This window comes from Sceloporus undulatus, chromosome 3 (assembly GCF_019175285.1).
Source record: "Sceloporus undulatus isolate JIND9_A2432 ecotype Alabama chromosome 3, SceUnd_v1.1, whole genome shotgun sequence".
NCBI classification, from domain to species: domain Eukaryota; kingdom Metazoa; phylum Chordata; class Lepidosauria; order Squamata; family Phrynosomatidae; genus Sceloporus; species Sceloporus undulatus.
The window spans coordinates 270939003-270964067 of NC_056524.1; the positions used below are offsets into that span (position 1 = coordinate 270939003).

General features: G+C 41.7%; 2 protein-coding genes across 11 annotated transcripts in view; both read left to right on the forward strand.

Moving 5' to 3' along the window:
* Positions 1-25065, forward strand: part of ARMC9 (armadillo repeat containing 9) — a 1183007-nt gene that overhangs the window by 756484 nt on the left and 401458 nt on the right. The gene's annotated exons all lie outside the window — the stretch shown is intronic.
* Positions 1-25065, forward strand: part of LRCH3 (leucine rich repeats and calponin homology domain containing 3) — a 72090-nt gene that overhangs the window by 29542 nt on the left and 17483 nt on the right. For 5 of the 10 annotated variants that reach the window (XM_042457387.1, XM_042457386.1, XM_042457392.1 and 2 more), the window contains 8 exons: positions 700-747; positions 2026-2079; positions 7805-7885; positions 9975-10023; positions 10952-11074; positions 12760-12899; positions 19300-19437; positions 20162-20239. In XM_042457387.1, coding sequence (XP_042313321.1) covers positions 700-747; positions 2026-2079; positions 7805-7885; positions 9975-10023; positions 10952-11074; positions 12760-12899; positions 19300-19437; positions 20162-20239 — 711 coding nt within the window. The remainder of the gene's footprint in view (positions 1-699; positions 748-2025; positions 2080-7804; positions 7886-9974; positions 10024-10951; positions 11075-12759; positions 12900-19299; positions 19438-20161; positions 20240-25065) is intronic. The other 5 variants (XM_042457388.1, XM_042457394.1, XM_042457391.1 and 2 more) reach the window with 3 other exon arrangements.

Consider the following 25065-nt stretch of genomic DNA (forward strand, 5'->3'; position numbering starts at 1 on the left):
CCATTGCCTTCCCCTGAGGCTGAGAGCATGTGACTTGCCCAAGGTCACTGAGTGGGTTTTATCACCAAGTTGGGAATCAAACCTTGGTCCCCAGAGTTGTAGTCCATTACTCAAAGTGCTACGCCACAGTGGATCAATAAGAAGCTTCTCACTTAATTGCATATATCCATATATCAGCTACCTTCTTCAGTTGCTCAAAATAAAGGTGAGCTGTATTTAAGGTGGCAGTTCAGAACACAGAGAGATTAAGGGAGCGAATGAAAATCTTACTATTTTCTGCCCTTTGGTACTCTTATATTTACATAGACCAAGCTTTTTATATATACAGTAGTTCCAACTCTAACCTCTTTCTCCTAGGCAGATGGGTTCACAGATCATTAAATTTATCCAGGAGTAGCCATGTTGATCATTACATTAGCTCAGTCTAGGAATTGTCAATGTTTGTGAAAAAAATGTTTATCCCTTGTGATACTTTTCATTCAGAGAAATAAACCTCTCCTTTTGACTGTAATAACACCAAAACGTGTCACTTCTGCTTTGGTTCTCCTTGAAACAAGTACTCTGATGTCTCCAAAATCTTCTCTGCCCTTATTGTTGTACCATCACATGCTTTTGTTCAGATTTAAGTCTGTGTGCTTAGGTCCGTCCCTCGCCCCCCAGCAAACACCTTACTGTATTTTCCTTTTCTTTCTTCCAAAGCAAAAAGCATCCCAGAGTCCTCAGAAGCAAAGCACTCTGGATAGTGAGGTAAGGAGAAAGCTACCTTTTGTAATTCTTACGATCTTTATGGGAAATACTTGTGATTTAGGCCTTGCTTGTTAGCTTACTGACTGGAGAATGAACTCCACTTGGAACCCATGGAACAGACCTAAAAATAAAAATTTGGCTACAGTACTTAGCTGTGGCAGAGCTGTCTTTGTTTTATATTTACCTTGTAAATTTCCCCCCCAATTCACTGTTTTCACTTCGGACTGTATGTTTGTTTCTGTAGTCTCTCTTTTATATCTGGTAAATATACATATGTAAATAACTTTAGATTTTTTAAAAACATTATCTTAAAATAGTAATCCTTAGGCTAGAGCTGATAATATACTGAGAATGCTTTTAAAAAGCACTTCTAATGATGGTGATGTTTCTTTTCCTTGCTGTTTATCCATTTTATGATTAACAAGTTAGCTGAATTCCCATCTAAACCTCTGAAGTTACTAATAAAAACTATTGGGAGTGAACAACAAGGAACTTTACATTTACATTGCTTAACACCATTGAGCAGTCAGTCTCTGCTTTTGTGTAGTTGCAGCTTCATGGCATCACACTTGCTTCAGAGCTGAACATGTTGGCTTTGTGGCATGCTCTTCTCATAAAATTCTAGCAACCATGATACACTTGTAACACTGTCAGCACTCAAGTCTCATATTGTGTTAAAGCACAATTTTGGTTGAGTCTCAGCTCTTCCTGCCCCTGCCCCTTTGGCATTTGTATTTCACCATAAGACATTTTTGGACAGCATGAGGCTAGATTTTCTTGTTTTATTAATGGAAAATACTGTAATGTTTTACTTTGAGATGTGCTGGATCACAAAATGTAACTTAATATACCAGAAATATATAGACAGCACTTTCCAGTAGTCTATGCTTCCTGACTCTGGACTGGTTTCAAATAGTTCTATTCTTTTTATTTTATCTTTGTTTCAGTTCCTCCGAAGCTGTGTCTGTGTGTTCTGCTCTGTCTATTGCCTTGTTCTCCACGGGACAGCTTTGAATACTGAGTTGTGCTCCTTTTTGGGGACCATAAGTGAAAGCAAAATAGCTCCTGAATCACTTGCAGATGTGTTGAATGCAGAGATTATTAAAAGGCTAATGGGATTCTTTCCCCTCCCGCCTGTTGTTTCACTTATAGTTTACTGATTGCTGCCATGTGCCTTCTGAGTAAAGAGCCTTACCAATTCCAGATGTCTCTGTTTGTCTGCATATTGTCTTGTGGTATTTTCTTCTTCTGACGTTGCCATATTTCCCACATCCCCAGTGTCCTTTTCCATCCAGAAGGTCTCAGCACACTGATGATAGTGCCTTGCTGGTGGTAAGAATTCTGCACGCAGTGGCCTGTTTATGTGTCATTTGCCTAGATCATAATTAGCACGCCCTTTATAGTTTGCTCAGATTTAGTAGTTCTCAACTGCTCTAAATAGCATAAAACATGGCTGTCCAGCCCCTGTCCACCTGCCCAATAGCAGTTGTGCTGAAATTTACCATAGGTCCAAAACACATGGCAGAAATAATCCAGTTTGAAACCACTTTAACTGCCCTAGCTCAACTGCCCTAGGGAATTCTGGGTATTGTAGTTGTGGCACCAGAGCTCTCTGAAAGAGAAGGCTAAATATCTCACAAAACTGCAGTTCCCAGAAATCCCTAGCATTGAGCCAGGGCAGTCAAAGCAGTCTCAAACTGGATTATTTCCACAGTGTGTTTTGGACCCTAGCCTCATTTCTTCCTTCTTTCAAGTTGGTTTAAGATAATGTTCACAATGATATTTTCCTGAACATCCTATTCTAACATACTGCTTGTCAGTCATAGATTCATTGATTGATATGATGTTGTGAATGCATACTTATTAAAACATGGTTTGTAAACAAGCTTTAGAAGAGATAATCCCAGAAGCACAGGATCTTAGAACCCTCTGTGTCTTGTTCTTGGATGTGGATAACCCATTCCTTACAGTGCCCAAATGTGACTTCTGGTCTCCTATTGAGCTTTGCCATATCCTTGATGAGAATGTGATACCAATTTGGAAGATACATAATTGGCTATATCATCTAGTTCCTACATCGAGCTACTGGATCCCCTTTGCCTAAATAATGTGTGGCGGACATTCACTGAGGACCTCCTCTTGTTTCTGTATTTCTGTAGCAGCTTTGGAAAGTAGCTATCCGAATGGCTCGTGGTGATCCCCGTGAATATGTTGACAAACTCTTAACTAAGACTAAACACTTATTGCCTCACCATTTAAATCAGTGAAGGTCCCTATACTTCTCTGCAGTGTGAGGACTCTTTTTTAAAGGTCCATCAACATTTCACATAACACCATTTCCATGTTTTATGCTATTTCTTTCCACCGCTGATATCCTAAAATTGTTACTGAAATCCACTTTCTTGTCTTCCTTTGTCTGTAGATTTTTTTTCTGCTCTGCCTTCTTTCCCTTGCATGACTTGCATGCTTCCAGTGTATTCGTTCATTTATACCCTCTTCAGTTATGTACACTGCCGTTTTCATGTGCACTTGCTGTTTCACCAGCTCAGATGAAACAGTGAAACTTGATCTAGGTGTGAAATCATGAGACTTGTTCACTCTTTGTCTTAGCTATTACATTCAGAGTATGAATTTTCCTGTTCAAGTTCTAAAGAGTACTTGGAAGGAGGAGAAAATGGTTTCCTAAGTTTGTCTGAGAATCCTGTTTTGGTATTCATTCTGGTTAAAGTTGGTGAAAATCTAAATCTTAAAGAGGATTGGGGCAGAACAACAGTGGTGCCAACAGCCCCGAGGCCTTAACAGAGTATGGAACAAGCCATGTTATATCTGTAATGGTCCTTGGTTGAATTTTACTGTATGCCAATAACATATCTAAGGATAACATCAGAAACAGAATTTTTTTTGACATTTTGCCTTTTCTAACTAGATAATTTTCAGCCTATTGAAAATGATTGTTTTTCTTTAGTATCCAAGTTATCCAATTAGTAACCAAAATGTTGTGCAGAATATTGTCATCTTGAGTTGCTCTTTTGTGTTCCTTTCCCTTCAGCATTCTTACACTTGTAAATGTAAGATGCTTTTCTTCACTTTCTCTCCCTACCTGATTTTCATAAATCCTGTGAAAGTGGGATTTGTGTGGGATGGAGGCTAATATTAATATAATATAATAAGCTGGCTAGTATTTGATTTTAATGTATATTTTAATCTGTCTTACTGTTTTTTATACTGTATATGATACTATGATGTGCACCGCCCTGATTGGAAGAAGGGCGGTATACAAATAAAGCATTTATTATTATTATTATTATTATTATTATTATATTTGACTTACTTGTTTGGTTTAAATCAGCGGTTCCCAACTTGTGCCCTGTGGAGCCTTTAAGGTTTTGCTTGCACCAAGAAAATTAATGAAATAAAAATTGAATGAAATTAAAGAATAAGAAACAAAAAGTAACACTACTTCTAAACACCATTAACTTGTAAGACATAGGTTAGGTCTCTATTTCACCATAGAAATTGATTCTAAAAAGGGCTCCACGAGTCAAAAAGGTTGGGAACCCCTGATTTAGATTATCTTCTTGTCCTCTTGTAAGAGTTGTGGTTAGACGTAATATACAGTGGAGCCTCTCCTTATGCGAGAGATCTGTTCCGGACGCCCCACCCCCCGCATAAGGCAAATTCCACGTAAGCAAAACCCCATTCTATTGAATGGGCTTGGGCTCACAGTGGTGGGGGGGCGCGTTGCCCAATCATTTGATTGCAGCGCGGCTTTCACGTAAAGTGAAAGCCACGTATGGTGCACCCGCTTATGAAGCGGGCACACTGTATTCTTATCTCAAGTGTGTCTTTGCATCGTTTCCTGTTAGTCTGGAACAATCCAGCATTTGCAAGCACCATTGAGATGGCTGGGACTCAGGCAATACCAGCCTTTCCTAGCATATCTTTTACACATCTATTTCAGAGTCCTTTGAATTATTCTTGCTTTTATATGGGGTAAGGCTTTCACTTCATAAGAGAATATTGTGGGAAACTCTAATTAAAATGTGAAGCTGAAGGCTTTCATGGCCGGCATCCATAGTTTTTTGTGGGTTTTTCGGGCTATGTGGCCGTCTTCTAGAAGAAATTATTCCTGACATTTCACCTGCATCTGTGGATGGCATCTTCAGAGAAATAAATATTCTCAGAAAATGCCAGCCACAGATGCAGGCAAAATGTCAGGAATCAACTTTTCTAGAACATGGCCACATAGCCCGAAAATCCCACAAAAAATCTAATTAAGATCTTTAGTTTGCAAAGCAAAGCAAAGCAAAGGGGCAGTGCAAGGGCTAGGGATATTTCACTGGCAGAGAACAAGAAAGACAGGAGAATAGTTGCTCTTCTTACTGCTGATAACAGTCCATGTTAGCAAACCTTGCCCCTCAAAATTACCAGAGAACCTTGGAAATAAGCTTAAGGATACTTGAAAGCATAACAGGTGCAGCATTTGTTTCATTCTAATTTAGCACTTCCCCCATCAGGACTAAAACTGACTTTATGTTTTTGTCAATATACATGGCACCTCAATGAAGCAAGACTGATGGATTTCACACTCTAAACACCAACATTGAGGAGGGAAGGAGGAGAGGGAAAGGCAAAAGGGAAATCTTAGAAATAACAGGAGATGGAAGAGTGCAGTTACATATGTTTTAGGTTTCATTGAAATTGTGGATGAGGATACTGTCCAGTCAGAAGTTTCACAGAAAAAAATAGTCTTTCTGGTGGGATCTGAAGATGCTTTTCTTAAGTAATTTGTAGTAGTGATGTTTCAGAATCCCATTAGGAATGTTAAAAATCTGTTCAGTCACATTTGTTATTGGACCAACTTATGGGATCATCATTCCCTTTGAAATGCACCCAGATAACTAGCCAATACAGTTCCTCTGACTGCCTAGTTTGCCTTTCTTCTGCCTTTTCCCATAGGTGGGAAGCATAGTGAATTACAGTACCGTCTGCCCTCCATATACCCATGGGATCCATTCTGGCCCCCCCCCCCCCCGCATATGGGGAAAAGAGCGCATGCTGAAGCCCCATAGGAAATAATGGGGCACGTGCTTGCAGCTGCGCATAGGACACGCAGCACAAGTACGTGCCCCATTATTTCTGTCTGGGCTTGACTTCCATGTGAGCTTAAAGCCGCTGAAGGCCCACCAACTGTATTCTTAAAGCAGATTCAAATCAAAACACAAATTATACATGCTAAAATACAATTAAGTTAAATATACTAGTTCACCCCAATGAGAGCAATTTGAAAACACTAAACTAATAATATAAAATAAGTACTGTAGTAAAATATTAATAGTTCTGCCCATTTTATCATCTTTGACCATAACAGTCATGCAGTTGTTGATGGCTTTCCCAAATGGAAACAACTTTGCTTGTGCATACTATAAACATTTCAGCATAACAGAATTAGAGATGTTAAATTAGTGAAAATTTTGAACATACAGGGGAAAGAATTCTCTATTATTTTGAGTGAGAAAGTTTTTTTCACATTTTTGGGAACATTGGAAAAAATGCAATAGTAGCATCCTTAACAGATTGAAAGTCACTTGGTTACTCAAGGTACATAAAATTCATTATGTATAATTTGGCTTGGCATAAATGTATCATGCTTGATAAGTTAACAATATAGAGGTGGTTTCCCCCCAGAAAATAAAGACAAATTGAATTTACATCTTCAAATTTTCCTTTTTATTACAAATGGAGCTATAAAGTTTTGAACTGTGAGCAACCCCAGAACTAGAAGAAACCTCTTTCCTTTTTCTAGTTTATGAGGAGCTGACAAAAAATAAAAATAAAAAATAGAAGAAACTATCAACATTAGTAAAACAAGGGAAATTATTTTGTCTCCTATGATCCTCCATAGTGTTAAGGAGACTCATTCCCATAAAAAGTACTGTATTGAGAAAAGGAAACTAAGACTGCAGTGATTTAAACTCTGTATAAAGTCTTACATAAAAGTGCACTTGCTAAATAGTGTATAGAAATAAGAGGGAGGGCATAAAATAGGTGAACACCTTGTCTTAAATATTTCATTTTTGATTCTGAAAGAGAACATTCCATGACCCATTTTTCTTCCAGTTTTTCTGAGAAGAAAAGACTGTGATGGGAAAAAGGCAAAAAACATTTACTCCCCCCACAAAATTGTTTTTGCTAGACCTCCACATCTCTAGATATGATGGGCTGGTTGTGTTTTTTGCACTCCATTTCTAACCAACTTTTCGTTCAAGGAGTTCTTGGTGGCATACATAGTCATTTCTTACCAACTTTTTATCTTCACAACAACCCTGTGCTACAGGTTAGCCATCCAATTGGTGGCTAGCCTACATTATAACACTACACCACATTGGCATAAGAGTAGTCTTAGGCAAATGTAATTTTAAGGATTGCTTCAAGCAGGGCCATTACAGTTGGCATTTCTTGAAGTCACATTTGGTTCAAATACTGAAAAGGAGCCATAGGTCATTGGTAGAACACATGTTTTTTATGCAAAAGACTTCATGTTCTGTCCTTGGTATTGCCAGTAAAATGGTGTGTTACAGGGATTTGAAAAGGTCTGCGAGACCTTAGAGAGATGCTGTCAAGGTAGTGTTTATTGGGTTTAACTTTAGACAGACCAGTAGGTTGACTCAGGCCTGTTACAGACTGCCAAAATAAAGCTGCTTCGGGTCTCTTTTTAGGTATGCTATTTAAATGATGCATGGGTCCTAAGAGTCCAGAGGTCGCGCCAAAGCCACACTCCATTCCTAAGCACTGGACTGCAGCTTTGGTGCAGCTTCTGGACTCTTAGGATGCATGCATCATTTAAACAGCATACCTCCAAAGAGACCCGAATCAGCTTTATTTTGGCAGTCTGTAACAGGCCTCAGTATAAGACAGCTTCATCCATCTGTATGCAGTACTAAGCCTGTTGCCAAGAGAACTCTACTTGTTTCTTTTTCTTTGCATCTTCTGTCTTCTACATGTGATTCTCTACCTTATTCCTTCTCTTTCCCCCCTTCTCTGCTATCCCTGACAGAATGGCTTTGAGCCTGTCTTAGTGTTTGAGAATGACAGTAACACCAACACCATTAAAAGGAGGCCGGGGACACTCAACCAGGTGACAAGCATGTAGTGTGTGTGACTGTCTTGGCTGGATTTCTCTTTTATGTTTCCTGCCTATCTGATGTTGAGGGCAGTGCTGAACCCTCTTCTTGGCCTGGCTTACTTCAAAATGGAGATTTCCCATGTTCTTTTAAGGCAAGGATGGGGAACCCAAGCTTTGCAAACTTCTTTAGTAAATATCATTTTCACTTTTCATAGTGAAAATGATTGGGTGTTGATATGCTTTTCTGTGGCTTTTTTATATTCCAGTGGAATAATTTCAATCAAAACTAAATTATGAACATACAATGCAGTTGCTGCAAGATGCTGTTGTTATGTGCTTTCAAGCCAACTCCCAATATATGATAATGCTATCCTGGGGTTTTCATGGTCAGATTTATTCAAAAGAGGTTTGCCATTGCCTTCCTCTGAAGCTAAGAAAGTGTGATTTTCCCAAAGTCACCCAGTGGGGATTTGAGCCCTGGTTTCCCAAAGTCCTGGTCCAATACCTGAACTACTACACTATGCTGAGTCAACAATACAAATGTTATCAGATGTAGCACCCATCTATCAGATGAGTGCAGGCCAGGGGTAATGGTGAAAATGGTCTCTCCTCTGATTCATGAAATAAGTAAGACCTGGAAACCATTGGAAAGATTCATAGGCAGCACCTGAGCAGTTCTAGGTTATTTGGGGAAATCCTTCCAGTTGGTCTCTCTAGATTAGCCTTCTTTCTCAGGTTCTAGAATCAGGATCCCCCCTTCCCTACCATGCTTCTAGTGGTTCTCTAGTTTGATTCTCATTGGCAACTTTGCACTTGACATTAGAAAGCAACTGTAGCTCATTAATATGTCTGCATGCAGTTTTTCTAAAACCTGTTCCTAAATTTGGAGCCAAATCTGTCTTCTTCCATTAGATACGTAACAAGCAGGAAACAGAAGGACGTTTGTCAGAGAATTTTAAAAGCTTGCTGCTTAAGCGTTTTACAAAATGAAAAATACTTTGTACCTTGAGCAGAAGAGTCCCTCTTGTGTGCATCCATACCCTGACAAGTTCACTCCCATTGATTAACATGATTATCTTGTATGAGCATGACCGAAATTTTGACCAATAATAAGAACTCCTTACAAATGGAAATTAAAATTTGAAACTAAAGAGATCTCTGCACTTGAGTTTTTGGCTTTGTATTTATTTGGCCTTGGTGAAGGTCTTGCCTGTATTCAAAAGTGCTGCTTTATGTCTTTGCAACATTTAATTACTATATTTTCTGGCGTATAAGACTACTTTTTAATCCAAAGTCAGGGGTTGTCTTATACGCCGGGGGTCATCTTATAGGGCGGGTGCTGAAACTTCTGAGCCGGATTGGAGAATCTGCGGTCGCCACATATGGTGGGGGGGGGGCTCAAAAATGGCCGCGGCTGCATTCCCGCCATATGCGGTGACCGTATGAAAGCAGAAAGAGTGGCGCTGTACAAGTGCATTAGAAGAAACCTCACTCATCAGGATTTGTGGAAAGTACCTGCATGTCATAAGCATTTGAATTAAAATTACCATATTGAAATCAAATCTGATGTTTTTTTAATTTTTATTTGGTGTGCATTGGAAGAGGGGTAGTCTTTGGGTCGTCTTATATGCCGGAAAATACGGTACAGTACTTGCTTTTTGATGGCTGGCTTATTGAAACTTCTTTTCTTTTGTGGGTGTTGTCTCAAATGCATTCATTTGAGCAAAGAATTAATAATGTTGTCCTATTACATTATTTTCAGAAGCATTATGATAAATCTTTTAGAAAGTTTTCCCCTTCCTTAATGGTGGGGCCAAAGAACATGTCTTCCAGATGTGATTGAACAGTGGGCCCTTTCTCCTCTAGCTAACAAAGGCAACCATGAGGCATTGTGGGAATTGCAATCTAACAACATCTGGGGGGGGCACATATTCGTCATCCTTGTCCTAAACAGTCAGCTATCCCTCCATCCCAATATACTTTTTACCCTACCTGTCCTTCCCTGAAATTGTACTCTGTGTGTGTTGTGACTGTATTTTAGTAAACTATAACATGAGTCATATGCTACTACTGCTGCTTCATTTCTCTCTTTTATCTACAGAGTGATGACAGAACCACCATCTCACCAAATTCGCCTGCTTCTCAGACAGGTAATTGAGAGGGAGTGGGGAGAAGAGACAAATCACATTCATCACTGAGGCTTTGAGAAGGCTATCATTGTGCAAGCTGGCTTGTGTTGGGTTTAGGCCAGATCCTGAGAGCCACTGTAAACCTCACAACAAGGGTCATTGTGGGCCACCTAAAATATTACACTTGTCCATAAGACAAGACAATGCAGCTGGGCTTACAACAGCCATAGATCTGTAGATAATATTAATATTTAAACATTTGCATAGCACTTTCGAATGTTCAGAGTGTTTGTAATCCTCCTAATTTATATTGTAGTACTGCTGCATCAATGTTAGGGTCACACTGTAAATGGGAAAATTGTCCACAAATGAAGTTGATCCAGACAATCCCTATAATCCATTGATGTGGTCTTGAAGTTGTAGCAAGCAAACATTTCTCCCACTAATAAACAGCATGCTTGTGTTTAAAAGGCAATCCAGCAGAAAACCAAAACTTTAAGATAAAGGCACCATTATGCCACGAGTGTGAGACATATTTTATTAGAACACAACTCATTGGTGTGGGTTCAGAAGTTACAGGAAGATCATAGTCTGAACATCAGTTTTGAACTGAGAGCTTAGTCACATGTTTTTGCAGGAAATCAGGCTCTTTTGGTGCTTTCAATCAGCTGTAATCCAAGACATTTGGAGAACACTTGATTAGGGAAGGCTCATTTAGGTTGTGCAGAAGCAGTAAAGTAGAGAAGTCTTCTGTGTGGAGGGATATATGGAATGGGTATGGTTCCAAGTGTTTTGGAAAGAGCTGGTCTTTGCCTCACATCTTTAAAATGCTGGGCTATAAATTATGTGGTTCTCACAGTGACTGTTTTTATGGCTCTTGTTTAATATTCTGTGCTCACATGGTATAAATAACATCTTTCCTCCCCCAACTTTGCATGTCGGCATTCAGTCCACCTTTCTGCTCCATATCCTGGCCCTCCTGCTGCTGCTACTCCTCCTGCCTACAGAAATTCTCCTCAGCGTCCTGAGAGCTTCCTTTTTCGAAACGCTGCAAGGGATGACACAACCAAAGGTGGGCAGCACAGCTTGGACAAGTAAAAGCATGGCTATGTAGTCTCAGCGTCTGAGTTAACCAGTTGTGTTGCTATGGTATAATATTTGGCCTAACTCTTACAAAGAGCTGATAAAGGGGTTCTAGCTGTGTCAGGGCTGTACTGCCTCAGACTGCAGGTGAGAGTCAGCCTGACCACAGGTTCTTCCATGTGTTTAAAAAACAAACACCCTTCTGCATTGGATGACGACACATGCAAAGGAAATTAGTCTCTCCCTCATGTACTTTGTTTTTTTTTTAATACAGAAGAACATTAAATACCTTTAATCTTGAAGTGGCAGAACCTGTCTGCTTCTACTTTTTCTAAAAAATTAAATTTAAAGATCCACTTTCTGTGTTTGGCTAGGTAACATTGGGTAAAATGTCCTGTTTCTCCTAGAGCACGCTTTATTCTAAATTTTGTGGATGGAAGGGCGAGGACCATTCCAACATCAAAATGTAACATCATGATGTTTTACTTTCCATCCTTTTAATTTTATTATTTAAGATATTTCTATATCGCCTCCCAGCCCACAAGGGCTCCTTAGACGATGAACAAACAAAAACAGTTAGAACAAAAAACAATAAAACATTTTACAAACACATTAAAATACACTTTTGAAACAGCAGACTAAAAACAATCCTAACAGACAATTTCAAAATAGTTTCAAGCATTAAAAGCCATGCAGAACAACAGTGTGTTGGCTGCCCACTGGAAGCTTAACAGAGATGGGGACAACCTAACTTCTTTGGGTAGGGCGTTCCACAGTTAGGATGCTGCTACAGTGCATTTCCCATCATCATTTTAGCAGAACCATCCCACATCTGACTTGCATGATGATGCTTTTTCAGCAAGTGACAGAATGGCTCCTCACATGCTCTGCCTCTGTGAAGCATAGATTAAAGTTGTACCATGCTTGCTTGCATTGTTCATTTAAAATCTTTACAGCTACCATTCGATTTTAAAGGTTCTCAGCATAGTTTATAGACATTTTTTAAAACAGTAATGAAAATCATAAATACTGCAGTAGACTAGATGACAGCAGAATAAAAATATAAACCCACATAATATCTGTTAAAAAATGAATACAATGAGTAAATAAAATGGTTGTACCTAAAAAGTGATAGCAAAGGTGACAGCTGAATGAACATACAAAGAAAGTTCCACAGTTTGGGTGTTGCCATTTTAAAAAAAAAGGCTGATTCTCTAGTTTCTAGTAGCTGCATGCTTGACCTCAAAAGGCATGCTGAAAAGAGTCTTGGAAGAAAGTTTGGGTTTAATAGGCTTTCTTTCAGCTCTAATCCTGAAGAACTCTGAGTAATGCTCTTCAAATTCTCACACCAGCCTCATTCAAGAAATAGGGACACTGGTTATTCAAACTGATTGAATAGCAAGCTAAGCATGTTACCTGTGCACATAGCCAAGTACTAGAAAATAAAGGAATTCCATAATACCTTTGAGACAACTGAGAAAATATATGTCTAGGATAACCTTTTGTGGACTATAGTCCATTTCATCAGATGCAAGTTAAAGACAGAGAACAGATCCAGCTGCAAGAGTGCCTTACTTAGATTATTAGTAAGGCTTCCTAAACTGCTTCACTTTGCATGCAGTGGAACTGTAGAATTGAAAAATGGTTCCCACTATTTTTGTTTGCCCTTTCTAGCTGTTTCATCATCACCACCAGCTTCTGCATCATCACCAGCTTCCGCAACAACACCAGCAATCAGCTCTGAAGACCATTGTACAAACCATAGTTCCAAGTTGCGGGAAGAAGAAGCTGAGCTGATAGAGCAACTGCGGAAAGTATGTAACAAAGATTTCTCTGTTGAGTTGAAGAAAATAATCATGACCTGCCTATGTGATGCCAGATTTCATCTAGTCTAGTTATGTGGTTAACCAAAGAAATCCTCAAAGCAAGATATAAAGTCAGGAGCCAATAATTGTGAACTCATGGAATGCTTTCGCACTAGAATGTGTATGTGTCTTGTCAGATAGAAATGCACAGATCAGACAGGATCCGGCAATTGGAGCACTGCCCAGAAAACCTTTGTTTTCAATGAAGATTTAGAAGGACAGTTTGATGTATATTGCTGTGTTTTCACCATCTTTATTGTTTGAAGAAGTAAATGTGCTTTCGGAAAATCACAAAATGGTGTGAAGTGATGGAACTGTATTTGGGGCCAAAGGTTATGATCCTGTTGTTTTTAACCATCACTGAATACCAGTGGCTTCTACTGATGTAATTATCTCCATCATTTAAATTTATATGTCAGGACCAGAGATGCACAGCTATCTGCCTTTGGTTTCTACAAATAATAATGCCAGTTCTCAAGTCCAGGAAGGGTAGACTAAAATGCAGATTAACTAACCTTTTTGCTTTCCAAAGTCCATGCTGTTCTGAATTATTCATGAGGAATACTGTAGATACAATTTCTGTTATTGATTAAAACATTATGCATGTCATGACTCAACATTTTATTGAGTTGAGCCTCAGCATTCATAACTGGACTGTTGTTACCATTTTGTGCAGAAGCCGCAGCCTGGGTTAACAGCTTTGTGCATGGCTGTTTTCTTGCAGCTTGGTCCAGGGACTAGCAAGTAATGTGGGAAGTGTTTCTAGACATACCTAACCTCCTGTTGCTCCTAGTTCCTTGGCATGCTTAGAATCATAGAATAATAGAGTTGGAAGAGACCACAAGGGCCATCCAGTCCAACCCCCCTGCCATGCAGGAAATCACAATCAAAGCATCCCCGACAGATGGCCATCCAGCCTCTGCTTGAAGACCTCCAAGGAAGGAGACTCCATCCAGCCTAGATTTTATGCATGTTGTCTCAATAAGTGTCTAAATCCTTTTCACACTTACTATTGTAATCTCAGAGGAAATGTTGTGGCACACTCTGAAAAATGCAAGTGGTAATGCAGGATACGGCCAAGTCCTCTTCTTTCTGCATTTTTACAGTGCCTGCAGGATGCACTTTTTAAGAACATGTGGCCTGTGGGCTTTGCCAGAATTTCCAAGTTCCATCTTGACAGTACAGTTGGCCCTTCTTATACTGTACACAGATTTTTTATACATGGATTCAAGCATCCATGGTATGAAAATGTTCAAAAAGGTATAAATTTCAAATATCAAACTTTAATTTTCCATTTTTTATAAGGGACACCATTTTGCTATGTCAATTTTCTAGTCAAGGTGGGACTGAAGGTGATTACCCAGATTCCCCCCCCCCCCCGGGGGGGAGTGGAGGCCCTATTAAGATGGTCCACCATCGAAAGCTGATGGAACCCAAAAGGTTCCAAGAAGCTCTAGAGGGTTTTATGAATGGGACTGACAGCGACTCTGTCGACGCCCTGGTCGATACCTGGAACAACAACATTACCAGGGCTGTAGACAGTATCACTCCTGAGCGTCCTTTCCGGCCTGCTTCGAATAAGAAACCCTGGTATATGGAAGAGCTCCGACGAATGAAGTGGGCCGCGCAATGACTAGAGCGCTGCTGGCGGAAACATCAGCGCTTATCCAACAAGACACTCCTTGAGAACTTATTGAAGTCTTATGGAGTGGTGATATGTGCAGCAAAGAATTCTTTCTATGTTGCACATATCGCGTCTGCAGAGTCCAGGGTGGTTAGAGAGCTAACCCAACTGCCTCCCACCCTGAACCCTTTACTTCAACCAACTAAAGCCTGCTGTGATGCTTTCAATGACTTTCGCAGACAAAATCTCCCAGATAAGGGCTGATCTTGATGCCAACTTTATAACGGAAACAATAAGAGAGGTGTCCAGAGACTCCGTGGACCATGTTAGACTGGATCACTTTGAGTGTCTAAATACCGACGAAGTGGACAAGCTCCTTGGAAGTGTAAGGAAGACGACATGCGTTCTCGATCCTTGCCCATCTTAGTTGACCGCCCAGGGAGGGAATGCTATGATTGCACTATTGCAATCCATAATTAATGCATCCTTTAGGGAGGGCAAATATCTATCTCGGCTAAAATTGGCAGTGGTTAAACCACTTCTAAAAAAAACCCTCCCTAGATCCCCTGGAGAGAAATAACTACAGACCGGTCTCCCTATTACCATTCTTGGGCAAGGTGATCGAGAGAGCAGTCGCCTTCCAACTCCAAGCTGTCTTGGATGAAACTGATTATCTGGACCCATTTCAAACCGGCTTTAGGGCAGGATACAGAGTGGAGACAGCCATGGTCGCCTTAATCGATGATCTCCGTCTGGGCACAGACAGGGGAAGTGTGACCCTGTTAGTGCTCTTGGACATCTCAGCGGCTTTTGATACCATTGACCACGATATCCTTCTGGAACACCTGAGGGAGTTGGGCATAGGGGGCACTGCGCTCCAGTGGCTCTAATCCTACCTCTCGGCCAGATTCCAGATGGTGAGGCTGGGGGACAGTTGCTCTTCTAGAAAAGAGCTATCCTCTGGCGTCCCTCAAGGCACCATCTTGTCCCCCATGCTGTTTAACATTTACATGAAACCGCTGGGAGACATGAGGCGCGGAGTTATCAGTACGCTGATGACACCCAAATATGCTTCTCTATGTCCCCAACTGTTACAGCGACTAAGGATGACATCTCCCCTCTGAATCCCTGCCTTGAGTCGGTAATGGGCTGGATGAGGAAAAACAAACTCAGGCTGAATCCAGAGAAAAGAGAGGTACTTGCCATAGGATTCTTAGGCCCGGGGAAAGAAATTTGTCAACCACTCTTAGACGGGGTCACACTTCCCTTGAAGGACAAAGTTCGCAGTTTGGGAGTACATACTTCTGGATCCATCTCTACGTTTGTCATCTCAAGTAGATGCGACGGCTAGAAGTGCTTGGTATCAACTTCGGTTGATACGCCAATTGTGACCCTACCTCGACCGAAAGGACCTTGAAGCTGTAGTACATCATCATCATCATCATCATCATTATTATTATTATTATTATTATTTGTATACCGCCCTATGGGAAACCAATCCGGGCGGTTGACAACAGTAAAATATAAAATACAACAATTAAAAACACTTTATCCCTCCCCCCCTTAAGACAGTATTAAACAGTATAACATATTAAAACACAATATCAAAGCATAAAAACAACAATTAAAAACTAAAACCCCTGATATCTCTCTGTTGATCCTCAACCATCACTAAGATGGGCCCACGGGAAGAATGAGGGAATCAGGGAACCTGGGCCGGGATGGTTAATCTGGAAAGGCCTGCCGGAAGAGATCCATCTTGACAACTTTTTTAAAGCTGTCTAATGATGTCAACTGGCGGATCTCATCCGGCAGGTCGTTCCAGAGTTTGGGGGCGACAGCAGAGAACGCCCTCTGGGAGGTCGCCGCAAGCCTAGATTTTAGAGGCTGCAGTAAGTTCTTCCCAGAGGACCGGAGAGTGCGGGGAGGATTGTACGGGAGGAGGCGGTCTCTAAGATAGCTTGGACCCAAGCCATTTAGGGCTTTAAAGGTGATAACCAACACCTTGTACTGGGCCCGGAAGCTGATAGGCACCCAGTGGAGGGACCTCAAAACCGGAGTAATGTGGTCCCTCCTAGATGTTCCTGAGACAAGCCTGGCTGCCATGTTTTGAACCAGCTGTAATTTCCGGGTCAAGCACAGGGGTAGCTCCATGTAGAGCGCATTACAGAAGTCAATGCGTGGGGTTACCAGCGTGTGCACAACCGTCTCGAGATCCCTTACTTCCAGAAAAGGGCGCAGCTGGCGTATCAGCCGAAGCTGATAACAGACACTCCTGACCGTCGCATTTACCTGATTTGTCATCAGGAGCGACGAGTCAAGGAGCACCCCCAGACTGTGAACACAGTCACTGGAGGAAAGTGTGACCCCATCCAGGGCTGGAGGTTGCAACCCAATTCTTGGTTTCGGGGCCACTATCATGAGCACCTCCGTCTTGTCTGGATTCAGTTTCAATCTGTTTTTCCTCATCCAGCCCATTACCGCCTGAAGACATTCATTGAGAGAAGAGATGCCATCAGAATTTGAGGCCGACGAACGAGACACGGAGAAGTAGATTTGGGTGTCATCAGCGTACTGATAACACCCAGCACCATGACTCCGTATTATCTCGCCCAGCGGCTTCATATAGATGTTAAATAACATCGGGGACAAAATAGCCCCCTGAGGAACCCCACAAGTGAGGTACCTCTTACTGGAGCTACAGTCCCCGAGTAGCACCCTCTGAGACCTGCCCGAGAGGAAGGACCGGAACCACTGCAAAGCAGTGCCCCCGATACCTAACCCCCTCAGGCGGTCTAAGAGGATGCCGTGATCTATAGTATCGAAAGCTGCTGAGAGGTCTAAGAGCACCAACAGGGTCACACTACCCCTGTCAATGCTCAGACGCAGATCGTCGGTCAAGGCAACCATGGCAGTCTCAACCCCAAAGCCTGTCCTAAAGCCGGTTTGAAATGGGTCTAGATAATCGGTTTCATCTAAGACAGCTTGGAGCTGAAGGGCAACCACCCTCTCAATCACCTTGCTCAAAAATGGCAGCAATGACACCGGCCTATAATTTCTCATATCCAGGGGGGTCTAGGGAAGGTTTTTTCAGAAGTGGCCTAACCGCCGCTTCCTTTAAACAAGATGGAATATGTCCTTCCCTGAAGGATGCACCGATGATATCCGTAAGGAATCTCATCAATGCATCCCCCCCCCCCCGGAGGGCCAGCCATGATGGCCAACGGTCGAGAGGAGCAAGTTGTCTTCCTCACCTTACCAAGCAGCTTGTCCATGTCATCAGTACTCACAGATTGGAACTGATCCAGTATGACTACATCGGCGGAGTCACTGGACGTCTCACCTGTCGACTCTGTTTCAACGGTGGCATCTAGGTCGGCTTTTATCTGAGAGATTTTGTCTGCAAAGAAGTTGTTAAACGCGTCACAGCAGGCCGTCATCGGGTTAAGTAAGGGATTTGGCGCAGGGGGCACCTGCGTCATTTCCCTCACCACCTTAAAGAGCTCTGCTGGACGGGACTCTGCAGACGCAATACGTGCAGAGGAGAAGGCTCTCTTCGCTGCACGTATTGCCTCCCGATAGGAACGAAGAAAGTTCCTATGGCGAGTTCTGTCAGATAAGAGTCGAGTCTTCTGCCACCTGCGCTCTAGCCGTTGTCCAAACCGCTTCATCTTCCTCAGCTCTGACGTGAACCAGGGCCTCCGATTTGGGGCGGGATGGCAAGGGCGCTTGGGAGCGATCGTGTCGATAGCCCTGTTAAGATCGGTGTTCCAGGTATTGACCAGAGCATCGACAGGATCACCGGCATTCCCAACCAGTAAACCCTCTAAGGCTGTCTGGAATCCAATGGGCTCTGGTAATCTCTCGTCTTGATTTCTGCAATGCGCTCTACATGGGGCTGCCCTTGTATCAAGTTCGGAAGCTCCAATTAGTTCAAAATGCGGGAGCCAGGTTGGTCACCGGATCCTTGATATTTGACCACATAACACCTATTCTGAAAGATATACACTGGCTTCCAATTAGCTTCTGGGTACAATACAAAGTGTTGGTTATTACCTTTAAAGGCCTACATGGCTTGGGCCCAAGTTACTTAGGGGAACGCATCTCCCTATACAATCCGCCCCGCACTCTTAGAACAAATGGGAAGAAATTGTTAGAGGTACCAGCATCTAAATATGCTTCTACTTCCCAAAAAGCATTTAGTATAGCTGCCCCCAGACTATGGAATGGACTCCCAGAGGAGATCCGCCTTGCTACATCCCTGGAAACTTTCAGGAAGGCGGTTAAGACAGAGCTTTTTTGACGTGAATACCCCCCTGACCTTCTATGAATTACAGACTGTTCTGTATGGAACGAGAGCATCTGACCCCGTGATTGTTGATTTTATGTTTTTAACTGTGGTTTTAACTTGTGTGGTAATAATATTGTAACGTTTTAATTGTATTTTTTAAACTCTGCTGTGATCCTGCCTCAATCCAATTGAGAGAAGCAGGAAGATATAAATAAACTCTATTATTATTATTATTATTATTATTATTATTATTATTATTATTATTATTATTATTATTATTATTATTATTATATTTAATAGGACTTGAACATCCACAGATTTTGTTACCCATGGGGGATTTTGGAACCAAACCCCAGCATATAACAAGGGTACACTGTATATCTTTTAGTGGTAACAAAGCTAAATGTCTGACTCTGCTGTCCCTCCCTTTCCAGAATATTGAGGCACGGTTGAAAGTGTCCTTACCCAGCGATCTTGGAGCAGCACTGACTGATGGCGTGGTGCTTTGCCATTTAGCTAATCATGTTCGGCCTCGTTCTGTCCCTAGTATTCATGTTCCATCACCAGCTGTTGTAAGTATTCAAAAGGTAACATTGCAGCACCTGGTTAGACGTCTTGCCTTTTTCAAAGTTTTGTTTTTCCAGTTGAAAGATTTTCTGATTGGTTAATAAAACACAATAAAATTGTCATAAGGTATGCTGAAAGATAACACAAGCCCTCCAAAAAGTAAGACTATAAAATGGCAAAAAGTGGTGTGCTGTATTTGAAATGCTGTTGTGATAAGAAGAATGAGGATGAGTTAGCTCTACAAATTTCCCAAGATGTAATATTTTCAAAAGAGAAAGAGCCACTACTTAGAAGACTCTGCCTCTACTGAGTGTCCAGTGAACTGGCAAAGAAGATAACATGAAACAATTCTTTTTCAGTTTGATATAAGGAGACATCTGGCAATAGGTCAGTAGCATCAGTTTCATGTTAATTGCCCTAGTTACAGAGGCAATAATGTCATTTTAGAATTTGTTACTAGCAGTAGAATCAAGAAAGAAATTTGAAAAATAGTGAGTGAAAAGAGCAATACTGAAGACAAGTAGTAAGGAAAAAGATAAATGGACCTCCGGCTTATAAAGGGTTGAGGATTCATGATGTGTGGGAAGGAAATGCACATCCTTCATCAGTTTTTGTTCCATTGCTTTTCTTCTAAAGTAGTTGTCTAAAATTTCTTCTAACAAATGTTCAAGAATTCTGAATGCGGAATTGCTGATGAAGAGTTTCACATGTCTTTCCTCTCTTTTGAAGCCTAAATTAACAATGGCCAAGTGTAGACGCAACGTTGAAAATTTCCTGGAAGCTTGCAGGAAGATTGGTGTGCCTCAGGTAAGAAAGAAAATCTTCCTATTTATTTATTTATTTATTTATTTAAATTACACTGCATGCACCCATTTTGTATGATTGAGATGCTTGCTAACCTCCCAAGAGCCCAACCTTTCATAATACTGTATCTGAGCAGGTAAAATCAAAGAATGTTGAGTGCTTATCGGAAGATTTCTATTAAAAAAATAGACTGCTAAGGGGAAAAAAGACAGCTTAATATTGCAGCACATTGATGCAACTTGAGGGCAATACTGGTTCTTCCCCAAATACTGGGTTGGCAGATAGGTTGTGTTTTCTGTTTATGAGGGAAGCATACCACTGGTTGTAGAATACAGTAAAGTATAAAATATAGTAGTAGAGTATAACCTGATTAACATTTGTCTATACCACCTTGCAGTACTTGCTCAAGGGAGACTAATGAAAATTGTAACATAAGGAGGCTTTGCACCCTTTTCTGTTAGCATCATTCATGGTGCTCTTAATCATTCCCAGGTCCCTCAAGCGTGCATATGTCCTAAGAAGCTATTCCCAAGATCCCATCATATTTAGGCTAATTATGCTTTTGTTTCAGAGGAGAAATTTGAGGGTCACTATAAAGAAACATAAAATGGGCCCTATATTGTCTTCAACTTGTATATTCAGCAATTTAAGAGCAAACAGAAGATTGTCTGCTTATATCTCAGATTGTCTTACTCAGATTCCATAGATTTGTCATCGATCCAAGCTCCTGTTGTGAGAACTTTAAGTGAAAATTTTAATTTTTTTCTAGTGCTTTCCTCGATATTGTGACATTTGAGCTGGTCTCTGAGCGTTGGTATCCGAGCATAGATACTCACTTTGGCTGTTAACCTTACTTGAATGTTGTGCTAACAATTTCTGGACTTGACACATCATGTTTCAAATAGCTGTACATGGTGACTTCAAACAGAAGCTCCTCCAAGGCAGAATTAAGGCAGTTCAGCACATCCTGTGACAGCCATCAGCTTCTTTTCTTCTGAATTTTACTCACTGCCCTTTATAGCATCCCAGGTGATACAAAAATCTGTCTGGCAGCATGTGTTGCACTTTCTTAGCATTAACAATTCCAGTGGTATGGTTTGGTATATTACACTGGAAGAATTAGACATTTACTGTTAGATTTTATTTTTGATGGACAAACTATTTTTACTGCTAAATCATTAGCAGTGTCTTATAATAATAATAATAATAATAATAATGATTTATTTATAGCCCGCCCAATCACAAGGAATCCAGGTGGGTTACAACAGTAAAAATAAAGAAAATAAAATACAATAAATAAATAAAATACAATAAAATTAAAGAGAGCGAAGTGAGTACATTCACAGTTAGGCCTGATGGAAGTTGGGCCTCTCTTTTTCACTCCCTCTCAGGTCTGATGATGATGTCATGGAGGGAGGGCTCTTCTTCTTGAGGCAAGGATTTTATTTTAATTAATTTTAATTTAATTCTTCTCATTAAATTTAAGAGAAGAATTGGTGGACAGAGTGACATAAGTCACAGTAAATGGGGAGTAGAACTAGGTAGGGAAGGCCTGCCAGAAGAGATCTGTCTTAAGAGCCTTCTTAAAGGCTGTAAGAGTAGAAATGTCGCGGATCTCCTTCGGCAGGTCATTCCATAGCTTCGGAGCTGCGATGGAAAAGGCCCTCTGGGTGACTGAACCTAGCCTAGATTTTATTGGCTGAAGTAGATTCTTCCCCTTCGAGGACCTTAGAGTGCGGGACGGACAGTATGGAAGTAGGCGATCTCTTAAGTATTCTGGACCCAAGCCATGTAGGGCTTTGAAGGTAATCACCAACACCTTGTACTTTGCCCGGAAACTAATTGGCAGCCAGTGAAGGGATTTCAAAACCGGTGTTATGTGATCGGTACGACGAGTACCTGTAATTAACCTGGCTGCCATATTTTGTACAAGTTGAAGTTTCTGAACTTGGCACAAGGGTAGCCCCATGTACAGCACATTACAGAAGTCCAATCGAGAGGTGACCAGCGCACGTACAACTGTTTCAAGGTCTCCCTGCTCCAGGAAGGGGCGCAGCTGGCGTATCAGCCGAAGCTGATAACAAGTGCTCCTGACTGTCGCATCTACCTGAGCTGTCAGGTGAAGCAACGAGTCAAGGAGCACCCCTAAGCTGCGGACAGTGTCTTTCAGGGGAAGTGTGACCCCATCAAGAACTGGCTGACATAATTCCATACCTGGGCTTGGGTTTCCTATAACAAGTACCTCCGTCTTACCTGGATTCAGCTTGAGTCGGTTTTCCCTCATCCAGTCCATTACCGCCCCAAGACAGGCATTCAGAGGAGAGATGCCATCCTTAGTCACTGCATCAGTCTGAGACATAGAGAAATATATTTGGGTGTCATCAGCGTACTGATAACATCCTGCCCCATGTCTCCGGATGATTTTTCCCAGCGGCTTCATGTAAATGTTAAACAGCATAGGAGACAATATTGCGCCCTGGGGTACACCAAATTTTCTCTCTCTTTTAGAAGAGCAACTGTCTCCTAGCGCCACCATCTGGAATCTGCCCGAGAGGTAGGACCGGAACCACTGTAGAACAGTGCCTCCGATACCTAACTCTCTCAGGCGTTCCAGAAGGATACCATGGTCGATGGTATCGAAGGCCGCTGAGAGGTCTAAGAGCACCAGCAGGGTCACACTTCCCCTGTCGATGCCTAGACGGAGATCATCAACTAAGGCGACCAAGGCCGTCTCAACTCCGTATCCTGCCCTGAATCCGGTTTGAAATGGGTCCAGATAATCAGCTTCATCCAAGACTGCCTGTAGTTGATTGGCGACCGCCCTCTCAATCACCTTGCTCAAGAATGGTAACAACGAGACTGGCCTATAGTTATTTCTATCCAGAGGGTCCAGGGAGGGCTTTTTTAAGAGTGGTCTGACCACTGCCTCCTTAAGACAAGAAGGCAGGGTACCCTCCCTGAAGGATGCATTGATTATATTTTTCAGCATCAGCTTGACTATATCACCCCCCTGGACAGCCAGCCAGGATGGGCAAGGGTCAAGAGGGCAAGTCGTTTTTTTCAGACTACTAAGGAGCTTGTCCACGTCCACGTCTTGATACAAACAACTGCTTTGGTAAAGAATCACTGGACCTTTACTATCAAGCAGCAGTATTTTTATATATAAAAGGTAAAGGTTTCCCCTTGACATGAATATCTAGTCATAACTGACTGTAGGGGCGATGCTAATCTCTGCTACTGACTTGAAGAGCCAGAGTTGTCCGAAAATGACTTCCGTAGTTATGTGGCCAGCATGACTGCACCAAACGCTGTTACCTTTCCACCGAAGTAGTACCTATTTATCTACTTGCACTTTTACATGCTTTCGAACTGCTAGATTGGCAGAAGCTGGGACTAGTGATGGCAGCTCACTCTGTTACCTGGTGCTTGGGCCTCGAACTTAAAATCATCAGAATTTGTGTCTTAAGCACTAAGCCACTGCATCCCACTTTTTATATACTGACACATAGATCAGCGTAGGAATAGTGTGGCACTCTGTTGAATCTTAAATTCCAAAATTCATGAAACTTTGGCTTTTCCAGCTAGTGCTGCTGGAAGTTGCATTCAAACACACCTGGAAAGCCACATGATTCCCACTTGTGAATTGGATGGTAGATAAGAGCTATACACAGAAAAAATGTACAGACATCTTGGATTGGCTGATGGATTTCAGACCTGCTGTGCAAATCTTCAACCAAATTCCATACCCTTCTTGATGTGTCATCTTTCCTTTCCTGACCTCAAAGATACATAGATGCAGACCACTAGCTCCCATACTATTTATTCTTCAGCATGTTTTCCCAGCATCATCCTTCACCTCCATAGTTTTCCCTTCATAGCATGCATCCACCACTTCTTCCTGTCAATAGCAGCCATCAACTGAAGCATCCTTGAAGATCAGAGAGGTGGGCAGGATTTGGAGAGTTGAAGTAGGAGCTGTATTTGAAACACCAGAGGCCACAAGTGAATTTCAAGTTGCAGTTTGCCAGCTGAAGGTGCATGAGATTTGAACATGGCAGGAATAAACGAGTTTGTCGCCGTTGTCCTCCAGGCATTTTGTCCATGCCACCTTTTAACCACAATGTTCCTCATTTTTGTCTTTTTCCCTTCTTGTTGTCCTAACAACTACTCTGTCTCTTGGAGATGGAGACAAAGTGTCATGCACACTTGTTTTTATAAATCACCAAACCCAAATTTCTCCAGTCTGTAACAGCCTCTCCACAATCTGACTGGGTTAAGCGGAGTTAAGGAGAAGATAAAACTGACTAGGTTAGAACGAGTTTGCCCATCCAGTTTTACTTGCTTATTCTATTTGTATTTTTGGGAGAATCCACTTCATTCAAATTTTGATGGCCACAGGATAGAAGGAGCAGTGAACACAGGCTGACCCTTGCCAGGTAGGTTCCAGCCAAACTTCTGGGGTCAGTGTATAAGATGCAGGGAGTTGGTGGGTGGCTGTGTCTCAAGAAAGCAGAGAAAACAAAAGCTATGCTTGATAAGCTGAGGGCCGTTGATTGTCAGTGGGGTCAAGGAACCAGGGGAAAACAGGTTTTCTACCTCAGTTTGGAAGGAGCAGGCAAAGCAGGCAATGCACTGACAGTGATCCGGGAATTCATAGGAATCATTAATCCATCTAGCATTTAATCCAAGTAGGGCTAGAGGCAGTGGTTCAAGCAGTAGTTCAGCTCTTCTCAGGAACAGACTTTTAAGGAAGCTTGATTTTAAAAGTTGTTGTCTAATCCGGATTACATACAATCTGTATAGAGGAAGCAGATCCCAGATTCCATCCT